This window comes from Passer domesticus, unplaced genomic scaffold (assembly GCF_036417665.1).
Source record: "Passer domesticus isolate bPasDom1 unplaced genomic scaffold, bPasDom1.hap1 HAP1_SCAFFOLD_67, whole genome shotgun sequence".
Classification (NCBI taxonomy): Eukaryota; Metazoa; Chordata; class Aves; order Passeriformes; family Passeridae; genus Passer; species Passer domesticus.
Genome location: NW_026990168.1, coordinates 116523 through 141719, shown reverse-complemented (window position 1 = coordinate 141719; position 25197 = coordinate 116523). Strand labels below are relative to the sequence as shown.

The 25197-nt window shown below is 47.7% G+C and overlaps 1 protein-coding gene and 2 long non-coding RNA genes across 3 annotated transcripts; 1 reads left to right on the top strand and 2 right to left on the bottom strand.

Annotated features, from left to right (window-relative positions):
- Nucleotides 1-8957: 8957 nt before the first annotated feature.
- Nucleotides 8958-21890, top strand: LOC135293078 (uncharacterized). Its single transcript, XR_010355210.1, has 4 exons — nucleotides 8958-9171; nucleotides 10135-10241; nucleotides 21309-21392; nucleotides 21609-21890. It is a non-coding gene; the product is annotated as an uncharacterized LOC135293078 (long non-coding RNA).
- Nucleotides 11621-19919, bottom strand: LOC135293077 (uncharacterized). Its single transcript, XM_064407085.1, has one exon. It carries the CDS (start codon nucleotides 19288-19290, stop codon nucleotides 17296-17298), a length of 1995 nt encoding a protein of 664 aa, XP_064263155.1. The 5' UTR covers nucleotides 19291-19919; the 3' UTR covers nucleotides 11621-17295.
- Nucleotides 21891-22485: 595 nt separating the features above from the next.
- On the bottom strand, nucleotides 22486-25194 carry LOC135293082 (uncharacterized). The gene is made up of 2 exons (XR_010355215.1): nucleotides 23567-25194; nucleotides 22486-22953 (listed from the first exon to the last, which is right to left on the bottom strand). It is a non-coding gene; the product is annotated as an uncharacterized LOC135293082 (long non-coding RNA).
- Between the last annotated feature and the right edge of the window lie 3 nt (nucleotides 25195-25197).

The following is a 25197-nucleotide window of genomic DNA, read 5'->3' as shown; positions in this document are numbered from 1 at the left end:
GCTACACCTCAGTGTGGGAAGGAACCTGGGAATTGGCCTGATCTGGGAGCCTAGCAGTGGGAATTTTCCTAAAGACATGGAGAAGATTCTCTGGAAGCAAAAGATTATGGCAATATTTCTGCAGGGAAAACAAAAACAAAAACAAACAAACAAAAACCCTAAAAAAAAAAAAACTAAAAAAAAAACCTGAAGCATTTGAAGAAGTTCCCAGACTGAAATTTGTTCCCCAACATGACAGCCCAAATGTCTCTGTGGCGTGTCAGGAAGCTCAGGAATGAACCTGCAGGACATGGATAAACACCATTGGTGTGCGTCCCCCAGAGCACAAGCAGCTCCCCAACAAGACTTCAAGGCTGAGGGACAAAGCTTCCCCCTTCAGCTCTCCACAGCAGCTCTAGGAGTCTCTCTCCACTGCAAGGTCTCCTTTGTCAGTCTACAGTGACAAGAGCTGGCTGCAGGAGGCATTTGCATTGGAACTCTCCCCAGATGGGGGGAGGAAGAGGTGATTCCTGAGGAAAGAAAAGTGCAACACCATCTGGGAAGACACCAGTATGAGTTCCCCACAACTCTAGGCCATTAATTGGTGCCCAAAAAGTAGGTAATAAAACAGTGCTCCATATTGTGGGGCCCATAGGGCAGGTGTTGGTTTGTTCATCACCAGCAGTGAGGGGGATAGCTCCACCACAAACTCACTCGCCAATTCTTCACACAGTACTAGTTTTATACTTTTTTTTTTTTTTTTACTTCATGGGCACATTAACTTTTCCAAACCTCACATTGTAGCATATTTTCTAATTACACGATTAAAAAGCCCTTGTGGCACACTTGCAGTTTCTGCACAAGGTGGTCATCACTCTCCTGCTGGTTGTTTTGGATGAGGGCTCAGAAGGCTTCCTCGGGCTTGAACTTCTCACCTCTCATTTCTGCAGGGTCTACAAGATTGTCTGCTCAAACACCAAGTGGTTACCATTTGCAGTTAGCTTGTTCTGCTAAATTTGCTGGTTTCTGGAAAGCGCTTCATTCCCATCCCCTGTTACAAAGTAAATGCTTCTTTCAGCACAGCTACAGCTTTTAGCATAGCTCAAGCATTTCCTCATTGCCTTGGCACCAAAAAGAATCAAAGTAAGAGGGGGAAAACCAGGAGGGCGATGGGGCAACATTGTCTTATTGCCCAAGTATTACAATTCCTTGGGTAAAGCAACATCCATCCACAGGCCAGCACTTTAGCTTGGATGACAATGCTGACAAAATTGCTGCCCCTTCCTGCTGCTGTAGCTGACTTCAAATCAAGAGAAATGTGCCAACTCTGCCAAAGACAGGCAGACATGGGAGATAAAAAGAGCCAGTCTGCTGAAAAGGAGACCAAATGAATGTTTTCTAATGCCCCCTTTTCATCCTTTCCCCAGCCAAGACAGAGCAATGTCCTTCCTCTCTGTCACCGATGGTGACCCAGGCACGGGATGCAGCGTGGGGACAGAGCCCGCCGCTGCTCTCAGTGCCCTGCCCTGCCCTTCCCTGCCCGCCTTGCCCGCCGAGTCCTGCCGTGCCGTGCCGTGCGGAGCCCGGCCAGCGCCGGGAGCCGCCCGCCCGCGCTGTGCCCGCAGCCCCGGCTCTGCCGCGCTCGTCCCCGCCAAGTCCGGCCCGCGCCGGGGCCGCGCCGGGCGCCAGCGCAGCGCCCCCCTCAGGCCGCGCGCCGCCGGCGCAGCCGCGGTCGTTGCGCCGCGGGCGTTGCGGCCACAGGCGGCGATCGGAGCCATGGCGGAGCTGCCGCTGCCCGCCGGGCTCAGCGCCAGCGCCTTCCCCGCCAAGCTGTCGCGCCTGCTGAACAGCCCCCACGTCCGCTCCGTGCGCTGGGACAGCCGGGCCCGGGGGCTGCCCGTCGACCGCTGCCTCTTCGAGCGGGAGCTGCTCGGCCCGGGCCCCGCCCGCGGGGGCGGTGGCGCTGGGGCGGGGCCGGTGCCGCGCCCCTTCAGGGCCACGCAGTTCCGCAGCTTCGTCCGGCAGCTGTACCGCTACGGCTTCCGCAAGGTGCCGGGCTGGCTGGGCGCGGCTGCGCCGGGCGATGCCGGGGGCTGGCTGCACTACAGCAGCCCCTGCTTCCGCCGCGACCGCCCCGACCTCCTGCTGCGCCTCAGGCGGCGGAGCGCGGCCGACAGGCGGCGGCCGGCGGCGGGCCGGGAGCGCCGCAGGCGCCCGCCCCGCGGCTCCCGGCAGCTCCCCGGGGCGCGGCCGCTGCCGGACGGGCGGCACGGGCGCGGCCGCTTCCAGCCGCTGCCCCGGGAGCGGCCGCCGCTGCCGCCCGGGCGCCCGCCCAGCGGCTTCCTGCTGCTGCAGCGGGAGCGGACGCTGCCGGACGGGCGGGAGCTGCGCAGCCCCCGGCCCGGCCGCCTCCAGCAGCGCCCCGGGGAGCGGCCGCTGCTCGCCCGGCGCCCGCCCTGCGGCTTCCACCTGCTGCACCGGGAGCGGCCGCTGCCGGCCCGGCGGGAGGGGCCGAGCCGCTTCCAGGAGCTCTACGGGGAGCGGCCGCCGCCCGCCGAGCGGGAGGTCCTCGGGATCCCGCCCTGCCGCTTGCTCGGGCTCCACGGGGAGCGGCCGCTGCCGCTCGGGCAGGAGGGGCCCCCCAGCCGCTTGCAGGAGCTCTACGGGGGGCAGCTGCCTCCGCTCGACCGGGAGGTGCTCCGGCTCCAGCCCTGCAGCTTCCAGCAGCTGCACAGGGAGCAGCAGCCCCAGCCCTTGGCTTTCGACCCACCAGGTAGGAAAAGAGTTGTAGCCTTGTTTTTCCAAAACGTTATTAAAAGTGGCTGTTTGAAGTATTTTTCTACAAGGCTCTGTCATTCTTGGTCAGAAATTGTCAAGCCTACTAGGAAGGGGAACCTAGAAGGACAAAAAATTCTTTGCCTTTTTGTTCCTGCTTGCTGCCTGTGATGTTTGATCCAAGGCAGCAATAGAGATCTGTGTCCCAGAGCCACGTTGTGGAGCCTGATCAATGTGTTTGGATTCTTGCAGCCACCCCACCCAGCGCTCCACCTGACAGTGCAGGCTGGGCAGCATTGACAGCCTCCAGCTCAGCCCAAAACATAATACCTGAGGAAGAGCAGTCACCACCAGTGGATCTTGGCTTTGCTGTCGAGCAAATGATCCGGGAGATCAGGAGATCCCTGTCTGAGAGGTCTCCCTCTGCTCAGGTAACTCCATGGCAGGGGAAAGGAAGAGGCTGGGCTGAGAGCTTACAGGGAGAAGAAGAGAAACTGCATCCCTGATGTGATTCCAAGAAAATACCAAATGATCTTGAGTTTTCTTTCTTTCCATTGTTCTTTCAAGGGCAATATTAATGCTGTGCCTGAGTCTTCTGGAGGCGAGCCTGTGAACCAGGCTGCAGCAGAGGAAGCCTCATCTGGCACGGAGAGCTGCAGGAGCAGTTCCCCAGAGCCCGAGAAGTCTGGTAAGGACAGAGCCCCCCTTGGTTTAGAGAGGTGTGAGATGGCTGCTCTGAGCCTGCCTCTGGCAGCAAGGGAGATGAGCAGAGCTGAGTTCCTGTCTGCAGGGCTGGTTCTGCCTGGTGCCTTCAGTTCAAATCCTGCACTGGCACAACCTCCCCGAGCCCTGCCCTCCACGCTTCTCCAGAGGCTCTGACATTGAGTCCTCTGCTGTGGCAAGAGAGCAGGGAATAAATCTGACCTTGTGGCAGTTGTGTCACCAAGCTTGGTGTCCCAGTTTGGTTCATAACTCAGCTCCCAGCAGCCTTCAGCTTCAGCCACTTCAGTGAGGACTGAGGTCTCTCTGTCACTGAGACTGTCTGTGTTTCAAGCTTGAGACTTTGCTGAGGCTTTATCAGGATACTTAAACACTTCACACAGTTCAGTTTTGAACACTTGGAAGGATCCCTGTTCTTTAAAGAGCAGGCTTCAAATTGCCAAGTGAGAGTTTGCCTTTCAGGCCATCTTTGACAGTCCCTTGTAGAAGGACAATTGGTGCTCAAGGAACACGTGCACAAGGGCCAATATTGACTCGGTGTTCCCTTTGCTTCCCAGATCCCGTGTGATTGACCTCTCCAGGAGGGCTGCCCTGTGTGGCAGGAAGAGACAGAGGGAGAGCCTGTGACCATCGGGCAGGTAGAATGCCTCTGTCTCCAGTTATATTTATAGATGTGTATAGTTATGTTTATGTATCTAGGTAGTTTTGTTTATAGATCTATGTAATTATATTTATGTATATATATAGATAGAAATATGTACAGTTAATTTATTTTTGGTTTTAGAGGTATATTATTATAGCTTTAGATGTGTTGTTGTAGTTATAGATGTGCACAGTTGCACTTATACCTGTGTATAGTTACGTTTACATATATACATTTGTAAATGCATATTTATATTTGTATATGGGGGTTTAGACACATAGATTGATATTTATATACACCTCTTTTTAACCTCTTGGCCTGTTCTACTTCCTCGCTCACCTCTTGCTTTTCCCCCTGTGCCCCCTGTGTCCCCTCTCCCTGGGCTGGGTCCGAGCTGGCGGCCAGGCCGGGCGCAGCAGCAGTTCCAGCCCTGAGTGTCCCTGGAGCGCTGGGAGCTGCCGGTGGCCCCAGGCAGTGTCCCCTGAGGAGCTGCTGAAGGACGGTGAGACTGAGGGGGCTGGGGGGGCTGAGGGGGCGGTGGCGCTGAAGGGACGGTGACCCTGAGCTGCTGCTGGGGCTGAGGGCTGTGGGGCAGCCCAGGGCCATGGTGGCACTGAGGTGACAGGCAAGTGGCACAGGCTGAGGGGGTGGCGGGTCTAAGGGGATGGGATGAGTCATAAGAGACTGAGGGAGGTGAGGGGACTGTGAGGGGCTGAAGAAGCTGAAGGGGGCTGGGGGTTTGCTGAGAGCATGGCGGGGCTGAGGGGATGGAGGGGCCAGCAGGGAGCACAGAGGGCTCCGCGACTGCAGCTCTGCCAGGCCTTGGAACCAATTCCAGAACCTCCACTTTTGCCACAGCTGTAAGGAAGACCTCAGCGACAGCTGGAGACTGCCGGGAGCCAGCAGGGAAAAGCTGAGTGCCAGCAGCAGGAGCAGTGAGCGGGGCCCTGCTGCTGCCAGCCTGGAGAGAGCCCGGGTGAGGCCTCAGGGCCGGGGAGGCAGGGTGGGGCTGAGGCTGGCGTGGGTGCTCACCACAGCCCGGCCCGTTCAGCAGCTTTCTCTTTCTGACCCTCCTGGGGAGGCTCTGGCACTTCCTCTAACCCTGATGGAAGTGCAGCTGCTGCCAAGGGAAACGTCCCCATACTGACTCAGTGTTCCCTTTGCTTCCCACATGTCCCATCTGCTGTCTGTGTCCAGGAGATCTGCCAAACTTCATCTGCAGGATCAGAACAACTGGTGTCCTTTGGCGTCCCCCAGTTCCCACTGAAGATGGGAGCACCTGCAGAGCAGAGGGGACCAGCTGCAGCTCCAGGCCCAGCTCTTGCTGCTCACAGCTGAGTCTGTGGCAAGCTCCAGGAGCTCCTGCCATCTCCCTCCCTGTTGGCAGCTCCCTCCCTCCAGCCCCCACGCCCTGCCCATCCCCTTTTTTCCCTCCCAGCTCACCCCTTTGCTTTGCCTTCCCTTATTAAACAGTTTTTCTTTTTCATTTGACTCGTGGATCTGTCCGTGGAGCTGAAGCAGCACAAATCCTGAGCCCGGGGACACGCAGGGCCCTGCTGCCGTTCTCTTCCACGCCATCGTCTGTGCACGGGCAGAGAGGAACAAGGGCAGCTCAGGCTGCAGAGGTCCCTGTCCTGCTGCTCCAGTTGCACAGCACCATGGAGTTGAAGGTCGTGCTGAGCACACTGAAGGGAACAAGGACCCTGGGTTTTAGAAGAGCCAGCCTGAGTATGCTCTTCCATGGTGAGCATCCACCGAGGGCAGAGTAGCTTGCGGTGCTGGAAGTTCTGCCCAAGAGCTTGCTGAAAGCACAGCAATGCTCCATGCATACACAGGGACAGGAAGAGGGCAGAACCAGACACCATGATGGCCTAACAGTGAGCTCTGGGTGTGCCTCAAAGCCAATGAAGCAGCAGCAGCAGTGCAGTGGCTGTGACTCAGAGGCGCGAGCGTCCCAGTGGCCACAGCGCTGTCAGGCAGTGCCTGCAGGCTGGGTGCGCTTCTGGCAGCTCTGCTCTCCCCACCAGTGAGGAATCGCAGCCCCTGCCTCAGGTCCAGTCAGAAAGCCAACCAAGTGAGACCAGAGGCAGGGGACCCTTCCCAGCTGTCTTGGGCATGGCTGCAAAACAGCTGCTGCGTCTTCCTGTGCCCATGTTTGGTGAGTGCTGAGCCCAGAGCTGGCCAGCTTGTGCTCTGCTGTGCCAGGAGCGTTCTGGGCGGGCAGGAGAAGTGCTGCGTGCACAGCGCAGCGTCCTGCAAGGGGCTGACCAGAGCCTCCTGCGGGAACAGGGCTCCGCTCCCTGGCTGGGAACAGCCTGGTTTTGCTGCCGTGAGCGCAGGCAGGAGATCAGGCACGTGCAGAGGCAGCGGGCAGCTCGTGTTTGTAGGGGCCCGGGGCTGCGCGCCCAAAGCGACACGTGGGCGTGGGGAAGGAAGCGACACAGAGCTGGGGGAAGGAAGATGAGCTTGAGCTGGAGTGCCTGTGCTGCAAGGAGCAGAAGGAATTCAGCCTTCAGTCAGGGTTTCTGAAGTGTGTGTTGGTGTTCCCTGGGAAATGCAGACATTTGGGGAAGTGCCTTTGGAGGAGAGGAGCTTGATTCTCAAGGCAACTGCTTCCCCAGGAGCCCCCAGTGAGGTAGGTGCAATTACAATCTGCACCCCAGCTCATGCTCAGTACTTACTACAAACTTAAATAACAATAAAGTCAAACACAACAGATGACTGATGTTCCTACCTTCTGCTTCCCAAACACAGCCAAGGGTGGCAGCAGCTACAGCTCCATTCTCCTGAGCTCACAGCGCAGCGCAGCTGTTCCAGCCACACCAGCACGGGACTGGCCGCAGGTTGTACAGCCCGTGCCTGAGCCAGGAGCAGAGCGCGTTTCCTCTCAGGTAAGGGGAGCCCCGCACTCTTCCACAGGAGAATGAATGTGAAGAATGCCAGAGCAAATTCAAGTCTCTTGAGCCTGGTGAAGATGAAATCTGCTTCTGTCCTTGTATAGAGCTATGGGTTTGTTTACGTGGCTTCTCCTTCCCTTTTCTGCCTGGGCTTTCTCACCTGCAGTTTTCAGTAGAAAAGTGAAGCCATAGGTGGAATAAATAGACTCCACAACCTGATGTAGTTATGAAGTGGGTCTGTATTGTCAGCACCCGGCACAAGCGAGATAGCTCTCCTGGAAACTTGTGCCTTGAGCCCTGGTCTGAGCCCCATCTTTTACTCACAAAGGTGCTCCATATAGATGACGTTGCTCAACCTTTTAATGCATATTCAACCCCTGGCCCCGCCTGTCCTCGCCTGGCGTGATAATTAGATCCACGCCCTTCTGAGCATGCCTTGTTCATGGTGGGGGTCACATGGGAGTCTTTGGTGGTCTCTGAGGCCGAAGATTCTGGTCATCCTTATGGCTGAACCTTTGAACTTTTCTCCTTTGCGCGTGTGCTTTAGTCCCTTGGTGCTTATATGAGTACGTCTGTCGGTCTTGATGAGCTTGGAGACAGAGGAGCCCCTTTATCTGGGTTTCTGCATCCTTGGTCTTCTCCCAGTATTGTTCTTTATGCAAAAAAGCTTCTGAAATTTGCATTTTTCTATTCTTTTTGTACTATGACACATGTTTCTTAAGTAAAAGGTTAAAATTCAACACATAATTCTGCAAGCTAAAATTTAAATGCTTAATTCATATTGCTAACTCAAGGGAGCTCCAAAAATCTCTCTTTCAAAAGAAACAAACCTTTGAAAGGTTAAACCTCAAGATAACTGTGATCCTCAATCAATACCTCCTTCTTCCACTTGCTTAAAATCTCTTTGTCCTGGGCACTCACTATGGCCTTTTTCCTGGAAGCTCTCTGGCTGTCTTGAATGCTTATGGAGTAAAAGGTAATCCCTGATCTATTTTCGACTCTGCCCAGAGAGAGACTGCTGGAATGGAGGTAGGACTGGTACTGGGGACCTGGCAGCTTCTCCAGGAAGAAAAATTATTGAAATTATGGTAATGTGGACAAGGCATGCAAGTCCAGGTGGTGAGCTGAAATATGCAAGTACTTGCAGTTTCCCCTCAGCACTTGACAGTTTAGGGGTATGGTCTCTTCTTATTTCTGTCTCTTAATCCTCAATCCTTGCCACACTCCTTCAACATCTTTTGCATTGTCATCTTCCCTGATTTCTCCCTCCCTTCTTCTTTCTGTGACTTTCTGTACACGACAGACAATCTGTCATACACTGCCAGTTTGCACAGTCACTCGAGCAGTGATAATGATGGTGTAGAAATTGTAGGTGCACAGTAGGCAAAGGTGTCATGCTTCTGTGTGCCCTCTGCAGGCAAACCTGCTTCCCAAAGCTTCAGTCACGCTTGGAACAAAGGCTTGTCCCCACTGCTTTGTTGTGGTTTATGCATTGATGGAGCAACACTTCTGTCTCAGCCCGCTTAAGCCACTGCAAAGCTGGAATTGTTGCTTTAGCAGCAGATGTGCTGGCAGGGTTCTTACAGCTCCATAGTAAGAACCCTGCAGTTCTTCTAGAAGAGGTTTGTGATCTTTGTGCAATAAAAACAGTGCCTTCAACTGCTGCAGTGCAAGTCATGCACTCATGTAGATGTGTTTTCAGACACAGGTATTTCTATATATGCCTAGTGAGTGGCCTCGTGGGGAGCAGGGACAAACAAGGAAGGAAAGTGGGCTCACAAAACATGCTTCTGCTTCAACAAAATACCATGACTTCCCTTTACAGAGAAGGATATAAACTTTTTCTTAAAGGGAATAAACAAGTCTCTCTATGTCCTGATCTTTTACTAGTTTGAAATTGGTCAGAAATGTTGTAATTTTTTTTTTTTTTTCCTCGTGGTGGTGGGGGGTGGGGTCTGCATTTCAAGCCTGTTCTCCCAGCAGTCAGGGACCTGCACAGCTGCTGTGGGTGGGGCAGGTGCTCAGGTAATTACCAACAGCTGCTTGGTAATTACTGACAGCCAGGTGAGAAATTGGCTTGTGCCTGGTTGAGGGCTTGAGGACTGTGGTGAGAGGAGGAATAGGGAGTGGAGTGGAAAATACCATTTACACAAGCAGGTATAGGTGGATGTCTGGGGTGTAGGTGGGAGTTAACTGGTTTAGGTACTGCATTTATGAAGAATTGAACATTTAACTCTGAGATAGGACTATTTAGTTGCTACTCTAAATGCTGCATTTACTAACATGGAATGTAGTTTCTTTGTGTTTTGCTCAGAGAGTGTCTCAAAAACATTGAAGTCTAATTATAGTCATCATAAACACAAGTTAATATCTTACTTTTTGTTGCAAACAGAAGCTGAAAGGGCCAATGGATCTTGCATTCAGTAATGTACACATTTTAAAAGAAGTGGCTCTCTCCTGTTCCTGTGGCTAGCTGGTCTCTTCAGGTTACACAAACATTTCTGGGAGCATTTCCTTGCTGTTCAAATATCTCTATCCCCTTAGAATCTGATGCAAATATTATATGTTTCTAAAATTATCTCTAGGCCCTTTCATTTTCTAATTTGCACCTGTCACCTAGGGGAAAACCCAATCTGATAAGGTTTTATTTTTTGTAGCCTCTCAAATTGCAGCCCATTGTATTTAGCTGCAAAATCCTAAATCATGCTATCAGGATACCTGAAATGGACACTGGTAGAGAGTAAAAAAACAATGCCTGATACAGATGCTATCAACTATTTTTAGTTCCTGACAATCCAGTATTGCCCTTACCCAAGGGCTGTTCTTGTTTTTTTCTCTTTTTCTCAGCTCTCAGTTCTGTGAGGGCTGAGAAACAAAAATCCCAAGTAAGGGGATCCAGAGTAGATGGACATGATGAGAATTCGGGGCCAATTTAACCGTACACTGATCTGTAGGATTGCCCTCCTCCGTGGAAGATTGTAGTGGTGTGATTGCAATCATTTCTGCTGGTCAGTGTTTTTAGTGTTAACACAGCTCCCCAGGGAGCCAGCCAGGTTTTATGACTCTCTTCGGAACTGAAAGAAAAAGAGAAGAAAAAGTGTCTGTGGTGTTTGCCTGCAGCAGTTCCACATGCTATTGGTGGCATGTAACAACTAGATTCCACACCTAGGAACTGCTTGTGGTGCAGTCTGAAGTGTGCTAGCTGTGAGAGCTGCTTCTGGAGAAAGGTAATTTCTATTACTGCTGTGTTAATTCTTCCTACAGAATGAGAACAACCCAACAACTTCCTAGTTGCTTCCAGACGTTTACATAAGGATTTGTATTTGTACCCCTGTCCTTGGATGTTAGAATTCTGTAGTCAAGCTACCCAAAAGCTCCAAGAGCTGTATCCAAGCAAGGGTGTGTTTGGGTGGTGGTCTGGGACAGAGAGTATTCTCCTCTGTAGTTAAAACTGGCCAAGTTTAAGCTTTTTAATTGACAGGCATTTTTAACCGGAAAAATAACAGTTTTTGGAAATACAGAGTTTTGAAATCCCCATATTACATAATCTAAACATAGAGCATATTTTACAAGCTCACTTTGGGAACTGCTTGCAATTCAATGCTGCCTCTTGAGGTCTCTCAAGTTGTGGGTGTCCTAAAGAAGAAGAGAAATAGGAATTTACAAGAGAGGAAACAGAACTCCAGAACTTTTCACTACACCAGTCCTGTACTGAAGTGGCTGTTGTGAAAAATACAGCCAGCCCCATGAAACTTAGCAGTGTGAAGAAACTGCTGCACAGCAACAGCTGAACTTCAGTGTGTCTGAGCCAGTGCTGCTGGCTCAAATGCTGCCAGCATTATCTCTGCCCCCTGGGACACTTCCCGGTTCCTGTGCCTTGACACTGCTTTCCCATGGGGCTGGGGAAGGAGTTTGGCTCTATGAGCTGCCTGGTGCTGTGAAACAGGTTCATTGTTGTCAGATGAGGTGATGGTGATATAAAAATGGGCAGGAGATCTTTCTCCTTTTCAGTGCCTTTATTAAAGGATCAGCTCTGGGTGGGGGCCCGAGGGGTCGCGCACACCGCCACTGCTCCCGGTAGCGACGCAGAGGAGGAGGTGACGCAGTTTTGCTGCACAGCAGAACTGGGGCTTCCGTCCTCACGAGCGTGCCCAGGAAGACAACTGTCTGGCTCGAAGTCTAGGGTCCTCACTTCATCTCTGTTCTGTTGAAATTACAGTGAGTTCTAAAACCTCACTAATTGAATAAGAGTACCTTTTGCAAGCAGAACCATTCACTTAGTTTCTTAAATTTTAGTTTAGTTTGTTGGTTTCAGGGTCTTTAGTTAGATTCTCTTGACTTCCTCTTGATTTGCATATTTCCCAGGGAGGTTTCCTCGGCGCCATTTTAGAGAGCAGTGGAGGCAGCACTTGACGGAGGTAACAAGGGTGGGTGTGAACTGCAGGGACTAACAGGTTCAACCTTGTAACAACAACTTTGCTTATTACAACTTCAAATCAACAGTAACATTAGAAGTTTTACATTTTAACAACAACATAATTAACACGCTTAACTTATTGAAACTTCACATTTAACAGTAACACTTTCAATGGCCTTAACTTATAGGATTGTCCATTACAACTCCCCCCTCTATTCCTTTGATCGGGCTGATGCCCGCATCAATTTGCTGTTTCTTGCTCTTGGAAATAAAATTTCCTGAGTTTTTGATATTTATTATATATCTCTTTTGCCGTCTCGTGGTTTGGCCTCTGGCTTTCCATCAACATTATTTTTGCCTGTTTTTGAGTATTTACTTCAAGACGTCGAATACTTGCCTGTACTGTGGAAGTTAGTATTTTGACTAGACAAGGGAACAGACAAGGTAAAAACACCAAACCGGTTATTGAACAGATGGTTATAAACGCAGCCTTTTTCCACCATGTTCCTTTAAAGGACCAGAACTCATCCCACCAGTTACTATTTATTAGAGGTGTCCATTCCTGATTTCCAACATAGGCCAGTTTGCGGATTTCCTTAGAGATATTTTTTATTACTGTACTTTTATCATCAATCTCCAAGCAGCACTCAGACGAGTTGAATTTTCCACATATTCCTCCTTCATCTGCCAATAAGTAGTCTACTGCCAACCTAATTTGATAAATTACTGTTCTCGTTTGGGACAATTGGTCACTTATATGTTCGAATGCTAGCGCTGTTCGATTTGAAACTTTTTCCAGTACTGCTTGGAGCCTGATTATCCTATTTAACATATAGATAGGGGTACGGTAGCCCCAGGATCCATCCTGAGCCCATGTGGCTGGCCCATATGTTTGAATAATTTCTTCTGGAGTCCATACTTTACTTCTCCATACTTGTGTACCTCCCATGTCAATTACATCTCTTTTCTTTCTATTATCTTTCCGTAAGTCATCATATACCGGGACTCCTAAGTGTGCTCCTGATTTCTTAGGCAATAGGAAAAAGGCTGGTTTAATGATCCCTATGGTGCAACTCCCCATCCAATCTCCAGGTAACCTGGTGTAAGCGGTGTTTCCACAGATCCAGAACAAATATTCTGGGGCTTGCCAGAACTCATCCTCAGTTTCACCTGGCAATTCCCAGAATTTTGATAGTTCCCTAATCCCCCAGAAGGGATTTATTCTTTTTCCTGTACATTTATGGAGCTTATATCCTTCATGATATATACATCCTGTCTCAGTTTTTCCAACAGCCCAATATGTATTGGGTTCCTTTGGGACCCATTTGGAATCTTGTTCCCTTATCATTATATACCTTTTACATGCCATTTTTCCTACAGGGGTGTTGTATCTTTTTCCTATTCTCAGTATACATTCTTCACCTACTACTCTTGATTTTAAATTCCATTTTTCTTTTCCACGGGATGTCAAAGATTCATAATCTAATTTTGTTTGTTTCCATCTTAGAATTTCTAGTGGGCTTAGGCTAATTCCCTCCCATGGCCAAATTTCTGTCATTTGAGTACTTCCGCAAACCCAGCATTCAGTTAAGTTTAACTCTTTGCTTATTTTCTCCACTAGATCTATAAATAAATTTCTCTCTAAGGGAGCATCCGGGATTTCTCTCTCCCTTATCAGCTGTTTTTCCTTTACCAAGTCTTTCAATCCTTCATGTTCAAAACAAAACCAGGATTCTCCTACTGGGCACTCCCCAAGCAGGCGTTGCCTATAAGTGGCTGTATTCCTGGTAGTCCAATATACTTTCCCATCTTCTCGACAGGTAATTAACTGAGAGTGATTAAAACAGCTCGGGTTTATGTTGGTATGGACTCTAAAGAAGGACCTCAGGTCTTCCCCATCATAGATAGGATGATAACATTTGGTGCAAGGGTCATCGTCTCTGCTAAGAGCAGCACTCATCACTAGCACCAGTACCAGTTTCCCCAAGAGTCCGGTAGGGGCCATTTCTCCCCTGTTTGCTCCCTCCGGTCTTGCCTCTTGGATCTAAGGTCTTCTTAGAGGTCTGATAAGAGTCCTTTTACACTAGCTGTTTCACTCTCTAATTACTAATTTTCACTGCCCCTTTTTAGGAAAGCTCAGTAGGAGAATTTAATTTTCATTAATTTTCCATAGGGAATAATTTTAACTTCTTAACTGTTAGAACACTAACAACATTACAACAAATTTCTGAACTTTTATAGACATAACTCTCTGATTTCACTTTCAGTCTTTGTCAGTCCTCGGGTTTCTCTTAAGAGTTATCTTTAGATCTGTCGGGTTCTGGATTACAGTCCATTCCCGCGAACTGGTAGATGAGGTTCCTTCTACTGGTCCGGTAGATGGATCAAGGGAGTTGGATCCTGCGTTGGGAGGTGTTACCGGCCCTTTAACTCTAGTAATATGTGTCCAACCCTTTTCTTGAGTCAATACCGCCGTGTGAGTGGTCAGCAACACCTGAAAGGGACCTTCAAACTTAGGCATTAGAGGCGTATTGTTCCATGATTTAATTAGTACCCAATCCCCAGGATGAATATCATGAACATTTGTATCATGAGGAGAGGTTTGAGGTATATATCCCTTTTTTCTGAGGTCCTCCAACGTTTTCCCAATTACTCCTAAATACTTCCGTGTAGCTTCTTCTCCATCTAGATAATTTCCAGTACTGTAGGGGGACAATAAGAAGGGAAGCCCAAACATCATCTCATAGGGGGAAACCCCTATGTCTGCTCGAGGTCTTGTTCTAATACGTAATAAGGCTAAGGGCAAGCACTTTAGCCAATTTAATTTGGTCTCAGATATTAACTTTGTCAACACATTTTTAAGTGTTTTATTCATCCTTTCAACTCTGCCCGAGCTCTGGGGATGCCATGGAGTGTGTAGTCTCCATTTCATCCCCAAGGCTTCAATTATTCGTTGTAAGGCCTGAGCAGCAAAGTGAGGCCCTCTATCAGAATCAATCGTGTTTACTAAACCATACCGGGGAATGATTTCTTCCAGGATTATCTTTGCGACCACCTCTGCAGTTTCCTTTTTGGTGGGGAAAGCTTCCACCCAATGGGTGAGGTGATCTACTATTACCAATAGATGCTTATATCCCTGTGCTAGGGGCATTTCAGTGAAATCTATCTGTATATTTTGGAATGGTCTTAGAGCCAATTCTCTTCCACCAGGTTCTATTCTTCTCATTACTTTTTGATTAACTTTTTGGCAGATTACACACCCTTTGGTTATTGTCCTAGCTAATTCATACACTCCAATGCATATGTTTTCTCTCAAGAAGTGGTCGCATAGTCCCTGGGTTCCCCAATGTGTTAATTCGTGGATTTCTGTTAATATCTTCCGTGCTAATGCCTGGTTTAGAAACCTCCTCCCATCTTGAGTTAACCATTCACCACGTTCCCCTTGGTGTAATTTCAATTCCTCTATCGCTTTTCGTTCCTTCTCACTAAAGATTGGCCTTACTTCGTCTTCTTGTTGTCTGGCTTTCCTTTCTAGCTTGAAGATCTTAATTGGTTCTCCTATTTCTAAGGCTGCCTCCTTAGCCTTTTGGTCAGCAAGTTTGTTTCCTTTTATCTCAAAATTATCTACTTTCTGGTGTCCTTTGATGTGCACTATTGCTATTTCTGTTGGCTTTTGTAAAGATTTTAATACTAACTTTATTAGTTCTGTATGTACTAGATTTTTCCCTTTAGAATTTAAATATCCACGCTCTTCCCAGATTTTGCCAAAGGTGTGTACGATGCCAAATGCATATTGCGAGTCAGTATATATAGTGCCGCTATCTTTTTCTAACAGATCTAGTCCCCTTTTTAATGCAAATACTTCGCAGCACTGTGCTGACCAATTCGAAGACAGCTTCCCCTTTTCTACAACTTCCATATTTTTACCATCTATTATCGCATACCCAGAAGCTCTTTTCCCAGAGACTACTCTAGAGGATCCATCTGTGAACAAGACTCTCCCATAAGGTAAGGGTACATCCCCAAGATCTTCTCTCACCTTTGTTTGCATGTGTATTAACTCTAGGCAATCATGCTCTAGGTTGTTCACGGGTTCTCCCAAAAGAAATTGGGCAGGATTAAGGCACTTAGAGGTAGCAAGGTCCAGATTCTTAGTATCTATCAGGATGATCTCATATTTTAAAATCCTAGAATCCGTGAGCCACTGTTGGGCCCTTTGGCTAAGAACAGTTCTGAGATCATGCGGTGTATGCACTTTAATTTTTCCTTGTAATGTTAATTTCTGGGCCTCTTCAATCAAGACTGCTGCAGCTGCAATCGCTTGCAGGCAAGTTGGCCACCCCCGGGCTACAGGATCTAGTAATTTGGACAGAAATGCTACAGGTTTTCGTGATCCTCCCCATTCTTGGGTAAGTACCCCATAGGCGATTCCTTCTTCTGCACTTACAAATAGATCAAATTCCTTACTAAGATCGGGCAAACTTAGTACAGGGGCTGAAGATAATTTATTCTTTAGGTCTTGTAATTGCCAGTCATCATCTATTGTCCATTTGATTGGTTCTTGATCTACCAATTTATTATACAAGAATTTTACTCTCTGTGTGTAATTATCTATCCACAATTTACAGTACCCAAATAATCCCAGGAGTTTTCTTACATCTCTCTTAGTTTTTGGAGCTGGGATGGAAAGAATTCCTGTAATTCTTTCAGAACTTAATTTCTTATACCCCCTTCCAATCACATGTCCTAAATAGGTGACTTCCGATTCTACAAATTGCAACTTATCTCGCGATACCTTCAGCCCCTTTTCCCCTAGAAAATTTAATAGTTGTATACTGGCAGTTCTGACTTCGCTTTTCTGTTCCCCAGAGATTAATAGATCATCTACATATTGCAACAATTTTATTTCTCCGTTAGGATGGAATTGATTTAATAGCTCTTCTAGTGCCTGCCCAAACAGGTTAGGGGACTCAGTAAATCCCTGTGGTAAGCGCGTTCCACCTTAACTGCATTTTCCGGTTTCTATCTGGATGTTCCCACTCAAATGCAAACCAATCCCGGCAATCCTCTGCCAAGGGACAAGACCAAAAAGCATCCTTCAGGTCTATGATAGTAAACCAAGCATGTTCTCTCGGGATTTGACTTAGCAACGTGTAAGGATTAGGCACTACGGGGTATCTTGCAATAGTCTTCTTATTTACCTCTCTCAGATCTTGGACTAACCTGTATTTTCCTTCGGTCTTTTTAATGGCTAGTATGGGGGTATTATGGGGGGACATGCAGGGTTCGAGGATGCCTTCCTTTAATAGATGTTCAACCACTGGTGCCAGTCCCTTCCTTCCATCTGATGATATGGGGTATTGCTTTACCCGTATGGGAGGAATGTCTTTTTGCATTTCTACCTTTATCGGTGGAATGTTTAAATATCCATATTTTCCCTCTTCAGCCCACACCTCGGGGTGAATCTCCTCTAAGTCCTTTTGAGTTAACCTCATGAGTCTAACGACCATCTTCCCGTTATCTGGTACAATCCCTACTCCCAACAGGACTTGTAAATCTCTTCCCAACAAATTGGTTTCTAGTTTTGGCAAATAGATAATATCTACTGTACATTGTCTTGAATTTCCTTTTATTTCTACATTTTCAACAACTGGTGCTAAAAACGGTTTCCCTTCTGCTCCTAATATTTCACAGATCTTATTTCCAGGAGTCATCCCCATTGGCAGTCTATTAATACTTGATCTATCAGCTCCTGTATCCACAAGGAATTCAAAGTCTTCATCTTGGGGACCCACATTAAAATTTACCAGGGGCTCTTCTTGGTGTCTTATTGGATCCCCTAATAGATAAAGCCCCTGACACCCCTAGTCATCACCCCTCAAAACCCGTTCTAATGCTTCCTGTTCTTGCACAATTGCTTCATCTAGTCGCAATTTCTTGCAATATCTCCTAAAGTGTCCAACCTCCCCGCAATAATAGCAGGTCCTGTCACTGGGTACTCCTTCTATCTTCCTTGATCTTTCTCCATCCTTTCTAAATCCTGGCTTTTCCCAATATCGTCCCACCGATGGAGGTGGCTTGTTTTGGTCTATTCCCGGGGACCGTACCGGTGAATTACTATCCGCCCCGATGCTTTCCCGAGCCACAGCTACCATTATTTTAGCTTTTGCCCTGGCCTTCTCCTCTTCCCTTCTTAAGTAAACCTTCAGAGCCTCTTTTAGCAAGTCATTTATACATTTGTCTTGCCAATCCTCAATTTTTTCCAACTTTCTTCTAATGTCGGGCCAAGATTTGGTAACGAACTGCACTTTTAAAAGTACTTGTCCTTCTGGACTATCGGGATCTATATTAGAGTATAGCTGAAAATTCCTCCTCAGTCTAGTAAGCCAACTCGCTGGAGTCTCATCTTTCTCTTGGGTACCCTCAAAAGCCAATTTAGTGTTACTACTACGAGGGACAGACTCCTTTATACCTTTAATTATCAGAGACCTGTAATCTCTCATGTTCCTCCTGCCCTCCTCCCGATTTGGATCCCATCCTGGATCTACCAAAGGCATCTTAAGGTCTCCAGGGGGTCCAACTCTATTCTCCTTTTCCCAAATCCTTATTCCCGCTGCTCGGATCATCCTAACCTCCTCAGGACAAAACAAGATATTGAGTATAGAATTGAGTTCTCCCCAGGTGTAAATATTGGGTCCAAGGAACTGGTCCACTTGGTTTGAAATGCCCACTGGGTCTTCTACTAAATTTCCTAACTCCTTCTTGAACCCTCGGACTTCCGAAGCTGTGAGTGGTGCATTTACAAATCCTACCCCTCCTATCATCCCACCCATTGGGACTTCCCTGAGAGGCATCATTTTTTCAGGTTTCGATGTCTTTGACCTAGTGTTACACCAAGGGCCTTCAATACTATAGTCAGTTTGGGTGGTCACCTGGGAAACGGAGTCTTGTTCGTTACTGGACAAAGGGGACGAACTCAGTTTCCAATTGGCGGGTGGTAAAGGAATAGATATGGGTGAGGGGGAAGGAGGTAAATTCATAGTATTAACGTCAGGAGCTATATTTGGGGATAATAATGGAGGATGTACAGAGGGTGGCATACATGTATCATGACTGGGGGAGGATGAAAGAGTAACCATAGGGGAAGATGAGGGCTCAAGTCTAGGGTTAGGAATGTTGGAAGGAGGTGAAGTTAAAGGAGCGGTTGAAGATGAGGGATAGAGTGTAGGAGGGACTAGATTTGCTGCTGGAAGAGTAGGTACCGGATTGGGATCTGGCCCAGAAGCGTTAGGAGGAAGTGGCAGTGGAATCACTGTTGGAGGAACAGGTAGAGGGTCCTGCATAGGGGCATTAGGAGGAGGTGGCAGTGGAATTACTGTTGGGGGAGCAGGTATAGAATTGGGGTTTAGGACTGGGTAAATTGGAGGAGGAGGTGGTAGGTGATCTAGGGGATCCCAGGTCTTAGTGACTCTTTGTTCCCCTTCACTTTCCTCCTTATCTTCTTCTTTTTTCTTTAATTTACAGATCTTCACGCTCCCTTCACTCACAACCCCACCTTGCCAACAGGCGGCATATGTTAGTTGTTCTATATCGGGATTCTCCTGAGTTCGCAAAAACTGGTTCAGTTGGGAACACATCCATGGATCATGAGTTCCATACCATGGCCACCTTCCTTGTAATTTCAGCTTTGGCCAAATCTCTGTACAATAATAAATCATTCTAACTTGGTCAAGGGTTTTAGTGGCTTCTTGAGAATCCCAATGGTCTAATAACTGTCCAAGTGGACTATCTAATGGAATACTCTTTATCTTCTTTTTTCCTTTGAAAGGGATCCCTGTTTTACTAACACACTGACCCATCCTTAAATAACTAAACTAAGATCCCAAATGTGCCCCTACCCAAACGGAAATTTACTGACGGGCAACACAAATCTACAAGTAAATCAAGTATTTTTCGTCTTTTTTCAACTGAATAAATAACTTTAACTTAAGTCTTTTTTCCCCCCCTTTTTATAACTTATACCCTTTCTCAATCACTCTCCCTCTCACTCTCTCTCTCTCTTTTTACCCGGGTAAACTAACTACATTCACACCACCTAAATGTACCCCCGCGCCTTGCCTCTACCCTAGAGACTCTTGAGCACCCTTTTCGACGCAGCCAGGGTCCCTAGTATTAGAATCCCCTCCCTGGGCACCAGGACCTTCCCTTGTCTAGCCACCCGCCAAGCTGGACCTCAAGTCCTAACCCCGGACTAGACTGTCCTGTTCTAATACTGTATCTGCCTTCCTCACTTTTTGAATGGAGGTAGGAAGGTTCCAGGAGACTCCGTGGGGTTACCCGGGGGTATCCCTTCCCAGAATCTGGGATCAACCCAAGCGGGGCCCGACCCCTTTGCCGTCCACCATCCGGCTTGGCTATCCCTCCCCAGCAGAATAGCCTAGGCGAAAGGGATGTGTGCAAGAATGTGTGGTGCCTGTCCTTGCCTTAATCTAAAGACTTCCCACCCCAGTGCTCTTGGGCCGTGGGTTCACGATTTCCTCCCTGAAATCGCGGCAGCACACCACCTACAGTACGTCCGGCCCGGTCCTGGGAAGCAAGGACCCTCGTGGGCACCTGGTACTGGCAGTGCCTGGGGGCACCCTGTGATGCGTGTGACTCACTCAATATCTAGGCACTCCACACGCCCGGACCTACCTAGACTGCAATGGTCTTACCAAGGGAGACCAGGCCCTGATGCGTGCCACTCACACCTAGCTATCTCCTGCACGCCCAGGAGGGGGCCCACACTATCCCCAGGAGACGCCTCACTCAACAGTACCTCTTGCTTCCCCCCGTTCCCGGCCGGCCCCCTCGCGGGAGTCCGGAACCGCGGTACTAGGGGGTCCTCACTCGCTTCGAGGGTCCGAGCTGCCGGCCCTCGTCTCACTCACACACCAATCGCACGCCTCCTACGCCCGCCGCCGGGATTACTTACTCCTTCGGCACTCCTTGACGTCGCTGGTCCCAGGCTGATCTCTTGGGTCCGAGTAGCCAGCTGTCCTGGAGGTCCAGGCGGGCGGCCGTCCCGTTCCTGGTGTCCTCTTCAGGCGTGGCTATCCCGGACGAGCCCCCAACTGATATAAAAATGGGCAGGAGATCTTTCTCCTTTTCAGTGCCTTTATTAAAGGATCAGCTCTGGGTGGGGGCCCGAGGGGTCGCGCACACCGCCACTGCTCCCGGTAGCGACGCAGAGGAGGAGGTGACGCAGTTTTGCTGCACAGCAGAACTGGGGCTTCCGTCCTCACGAGCGTGCCCAGGAAGACAACTGTCTGGCTCGAAGTCTAGGGTCCTCACTTCATCTCTGTTCTGTTGAAATTACAGTGAGTTCTAAAACCTCACTAATTGAATAAGAGTACCTTTTGCAAGCAGAACCATTCACTTAGTTTCTTAAATTTTAGTTTAGTTTGTTGGTTTCAGGGTCTTTAGTTAGATTCTCTTGACTTCCTCTTGATTTGCATATTTCCCAGGGAGGTTTCCTCGGCGCCATTTTAGAGAGCAGTGGAGGCAGCACTTGACGGAGGTAACAAGGGTGGGTGTGAACTGCAGGGACTAACAGGTTCAACCTTGTAACAACAACTTTGCTTATTACAACTTCAAATCAACAGTAACATTAGAAGTTTTACATTTTAACAACAACATAATTAACACGCTTAACTTATTGAAACTTCACATTTAACAGTAACACTTTCAATGGCCTTAACTTATAGGATTGTCCATTACAATGGTGTGCACGTGTCCACGTCTCCCTGCCTTAGTGCCCTTTGTGAGCTTCTTACTTGAGCTGGAATTTGTGGAGTGGTTAAAGCTTGCTGCCTTTTATTTCTTTGGTCCTATTCAGAGAAATGAGTTGTTGAAGTCCTTGAAATGTTCCGTTTTCCTCCTTATGCAAGATAGTGAGGAATGCCTTCTTTTCATCCCTTAGGTAATTCTTTGCTTTATTATTGCATGCATTGAAATAGGATTAGTGTGGGTTACAAGCAGTAAGAGAATATGGAATCAGACAACAATAAGCACAAGAGCAAAAGATAAAAATAGTCTCAGGAATTAACCTAGTAGTTTGAGATTTCTATGAATATATAAAACACTTGCAACAATGCTTAAATCTCTTTTTCTTTCTGACAAAAAATGTGTTTTCTAGTATTTTGCATACAGGATTCCCCTGGGATGGAAGAACTTGAAGCATTTCAAGTCTGCAGCTTCAGGAATGAAATAAACTTTTGACTCAAGCTGTCAACCTGAATAAACTCTTAAATACCCCACAGCAATTGCAAGTTCTAGCTAGTAACAATGGAATAAAAATACAATTGCCCTTTTTGCTCTTAGCATTTTCTCCCTGGTCCTATAAAATTTGGGTTTGTGCCTTCTTCCTTAGTTTGCTTTCCAAACCATTGCATGTCCTCAATAAATCTGGAGAACTGTCTCATGAGTAGATCTGAAGAATCAGTTTTGAATCTAGGAAATTAAAGGAAGAATCACACTTCATAAGCTTGGGCTTCTGGACTGAAAGTTTTAGATCCTTCAAGTAGACATTGCTGAATGTTCAACCTGGTCTGGCAGGCTCCTCTCTCTGAAAGGTGGGCAACTGAAACCTCTGTGTTTGCACAGAAAGGCAAGTTATGGGATAGCTGTAAATTGGCTCTGGCCAGCTGGTGTACCAGGTGTCATCTTTAATAGTTGTTTTCTTATGTTATCAGTAACCAGGCCATTAGGCCAAGCACCTGTATTGTTTGGGGTTTTGGTTGATTTTTTGTTTTTGTTTTTTTTTTTTTAATTTTTAAAAATTATTTGAGGATGGGTCTGTTTGGTTTTGCTTCTGTTTGCTTGTTTTAGTTTTGGCTAGCTGCATTGGCAGGTGGCTGTGAGTGCACTGTAGTACCCCCAGCTGCTGCCCAGCTCTGCTCTATTATGTTTCTTTTTCTTAGCCAGGTCTCATAAGCCCTCAAAAGAAATATAATACACCCAAGAACAGCTTATCTATTACTCTGGGGGCATAAAATTAGCAGGATGACTTCTGCTGCAGTGTTAGAAACAAAAAGGTTTAATAAAAGGCATAATAACAAAGAGAAAAACTCGAGCCAGATGCAGAGGTCTGCTCCTGGTAAAAACACCTCACAAAAGCACTTAGCTCTTTTCTTTTCTTCTTTTTCTCCCTGATGGATCAAGCGGGACTTTTTGGCTTCTATCCAATTAGATGTCCTCAAGTATTTGGTGAAGTCCCTGAGGTCCCATGAGGTGGCTTTTCACCTAATCCTTGAGAGAAACTTCTGGCCTTCTTTCCTTTTCTGGGGGACAAAGGCTAGTTTTGCCACTCTGCCATTAGGGTGCACACTCCTACAGACATGGCTCTCTTTTCTTTCTTGGTCTCTTACCCCTCTGGCACTCAAAGCCATACTTGCTATTGTAGTCATTAGGTACACGGTCCTGCTAGGATGGTTGACTAATTCAGGAACAAACAGCCATGCTGCCATACCAGGGACACTGCTCTGGAAATGGGCAGAAAGAGAAACCATTTAATGTTTTTCACTTTAGAAATGTTCCATTGCAGCTTTATTTGCAGCAGAATTACATTTACTGGACTGTCCAATAGAATTCCATGTGTCCAGAGCTAACTTTAATCACATAATTTAGGAGTGTCCAGCTGTAAATCTCACAGCCATGGGATCAAAAGTCCTTTCCACTTCTGGTTAAGTGGCTCTCCTTTCCGGGTCTGGATGTACACCCAGTCTCCTGACTAGTGAGGACATTCTTGAACATTCAGGCTTATTAGTGAGACCAAAACAACAAACTTGCACGATGATAAAAGCATTTTCTCCTAAGGGTTATGCTCTAGCAGCAGCATTTCGGCTTCCAGCCTTTGGTGGCAGAGAAGGCTCAATAGCCAGGGCTGCCAGAAGGAGGCAGGGCAGGAGCAGTTTGCAAAGCTTCATTAAGAATCCAGGGAAACCAAATCCCCATTTAATCCCCATTTTCTTTCCAGAGAGCCTCCAGAGAGCAGATATTTCAATCCACCACCCTCTCCCAACAACCATAACTTTTTGGAGGTGGTGCTGAGATCTTGTTTTCTGAGTTTGATCCCTAAATGTTGAAATAACTTACAATAACACAGAAGAAGGTCAACAGGCATCAGCTGTTTCTCATGCGTTGCTTGGGGTTCTCTCCCCTGCAAGGGGTCCAAACTTGTCACATCACAGGTTGTTCCCCAGGCAAAAGACCAGGGATTTTCACCATGTGCTTCCTTCTCCAAAAGTTCTATTTCATTCCCCCAAATCCAATTCGCAAAACATTCTCCATTTCCCTTTCTTTGCGATCATTGCTTATTTTCCTGTGTAGTTCAACCACTTCTGTTGCAGAATGAGGTATTACTGCCAGACACTACATCCTGATAAGCAAATTCCTTCTTTATCAGTGAGCAGGGCTTGGGATGAGGAGGGAAGAAGATTGGCTTTGCAGAGCCGAACCTCTCCTCCAGGGAGCAGAGGAAGGTGACATCATCTTCGGGGCATCCTGCCTCTGTATTTTATAGGGGCTGGCAGAGTTTAGGGTGAGGGGCGGGGTTGGACTTTGAGGCACTAAAGCCCTCCCAAGGGCTGTGGGGCTGACCTTGCAGTCAGGGAGGCCTGGCTGTTCCTGGAGTCTGGAAAACACTGCTTCCAGGCCTTCCCCAGCAGTGTTAAATTGCAACTCTAAAGCTCTTTGGCTTTGGAGGAGCGTGTTTCACTGGTTTCTCATGGTTTGGGGGCTGGCTTCATCCTGGCATTCAATTCCTACTCTGGCCTGAGGCTGGCTATTGTTTCAGGCTCAGCAATTTGCAGCTGATGCAGCTCCTTTTCCAGCTGATGGGCACCATAGAGCTCTGAGTCAAACCTCCATGCATATGGATACCAGGCATGGTCCTTTACTGGCAGTTTTTAATTTTCTTCTAACAAAGTTCATGTTTTCTCCAGAAGAAACTGTGGATGGTGCTAGTTTCTCTCCGTCCCCATCTCTCTTTAGGGCTGGACAAGTTTTCCATATAAGCTTTTAGCAAGTGTGTCAGTGGAGAGCAGTTCAGATCAGTTTCTGGGTGCAAGTCCATTACTTTCCTGCCAGAAAATAGCAGCTTAGACTGAACATTTATTTCTCCTTTATTATGGCACAAGCACTTACAGCTGTATAAAAGGCCCAAGTCACCTCAAGAGTACCCTGCCTGCTGCGCCAATTAAAATGTAAGGCCCCAAAAACGTTGCTCTGTGGGATACTGTAAAACGACTTAAACTTGTTCCTGTACTCTTGAGACAGAAAAGCAGGAAAAATACTGACGAGATGTTCTCAAGAGATTGGAACAACAAAAAACCCTTCACTGTCAACTTTCAAAAATCAGAGAACTTGAAAGGTAAAAAAATTAAACATAACAGAGAATATTCTATAAAGCATTAACTTAGCCCTATCAATCTAACAAAATGTGTTAATTGAGTTAGATTTAGATCATTAAGGCTGTTGAGATTTTAAATTACTCAAAAATCTGAGAGCAGGAAAAAGGGAGAAGAAAGAGAAAGAGAATGACAGAAAGGAACCAACACAGCTATCACTGCAGGTTCCAGTGGTGTTCAGCTGATAGAAATTCCAAGAAGATGTAGGGTCAAGACATGTGGTGGCCACATATCCCTAGGCAAATAGCCTTTGGCTCTCCTGGGGCCTTCCCCCACATGGGGCTCCCACTCACCTGGCCATTTAGGAGCTGGGTTAGG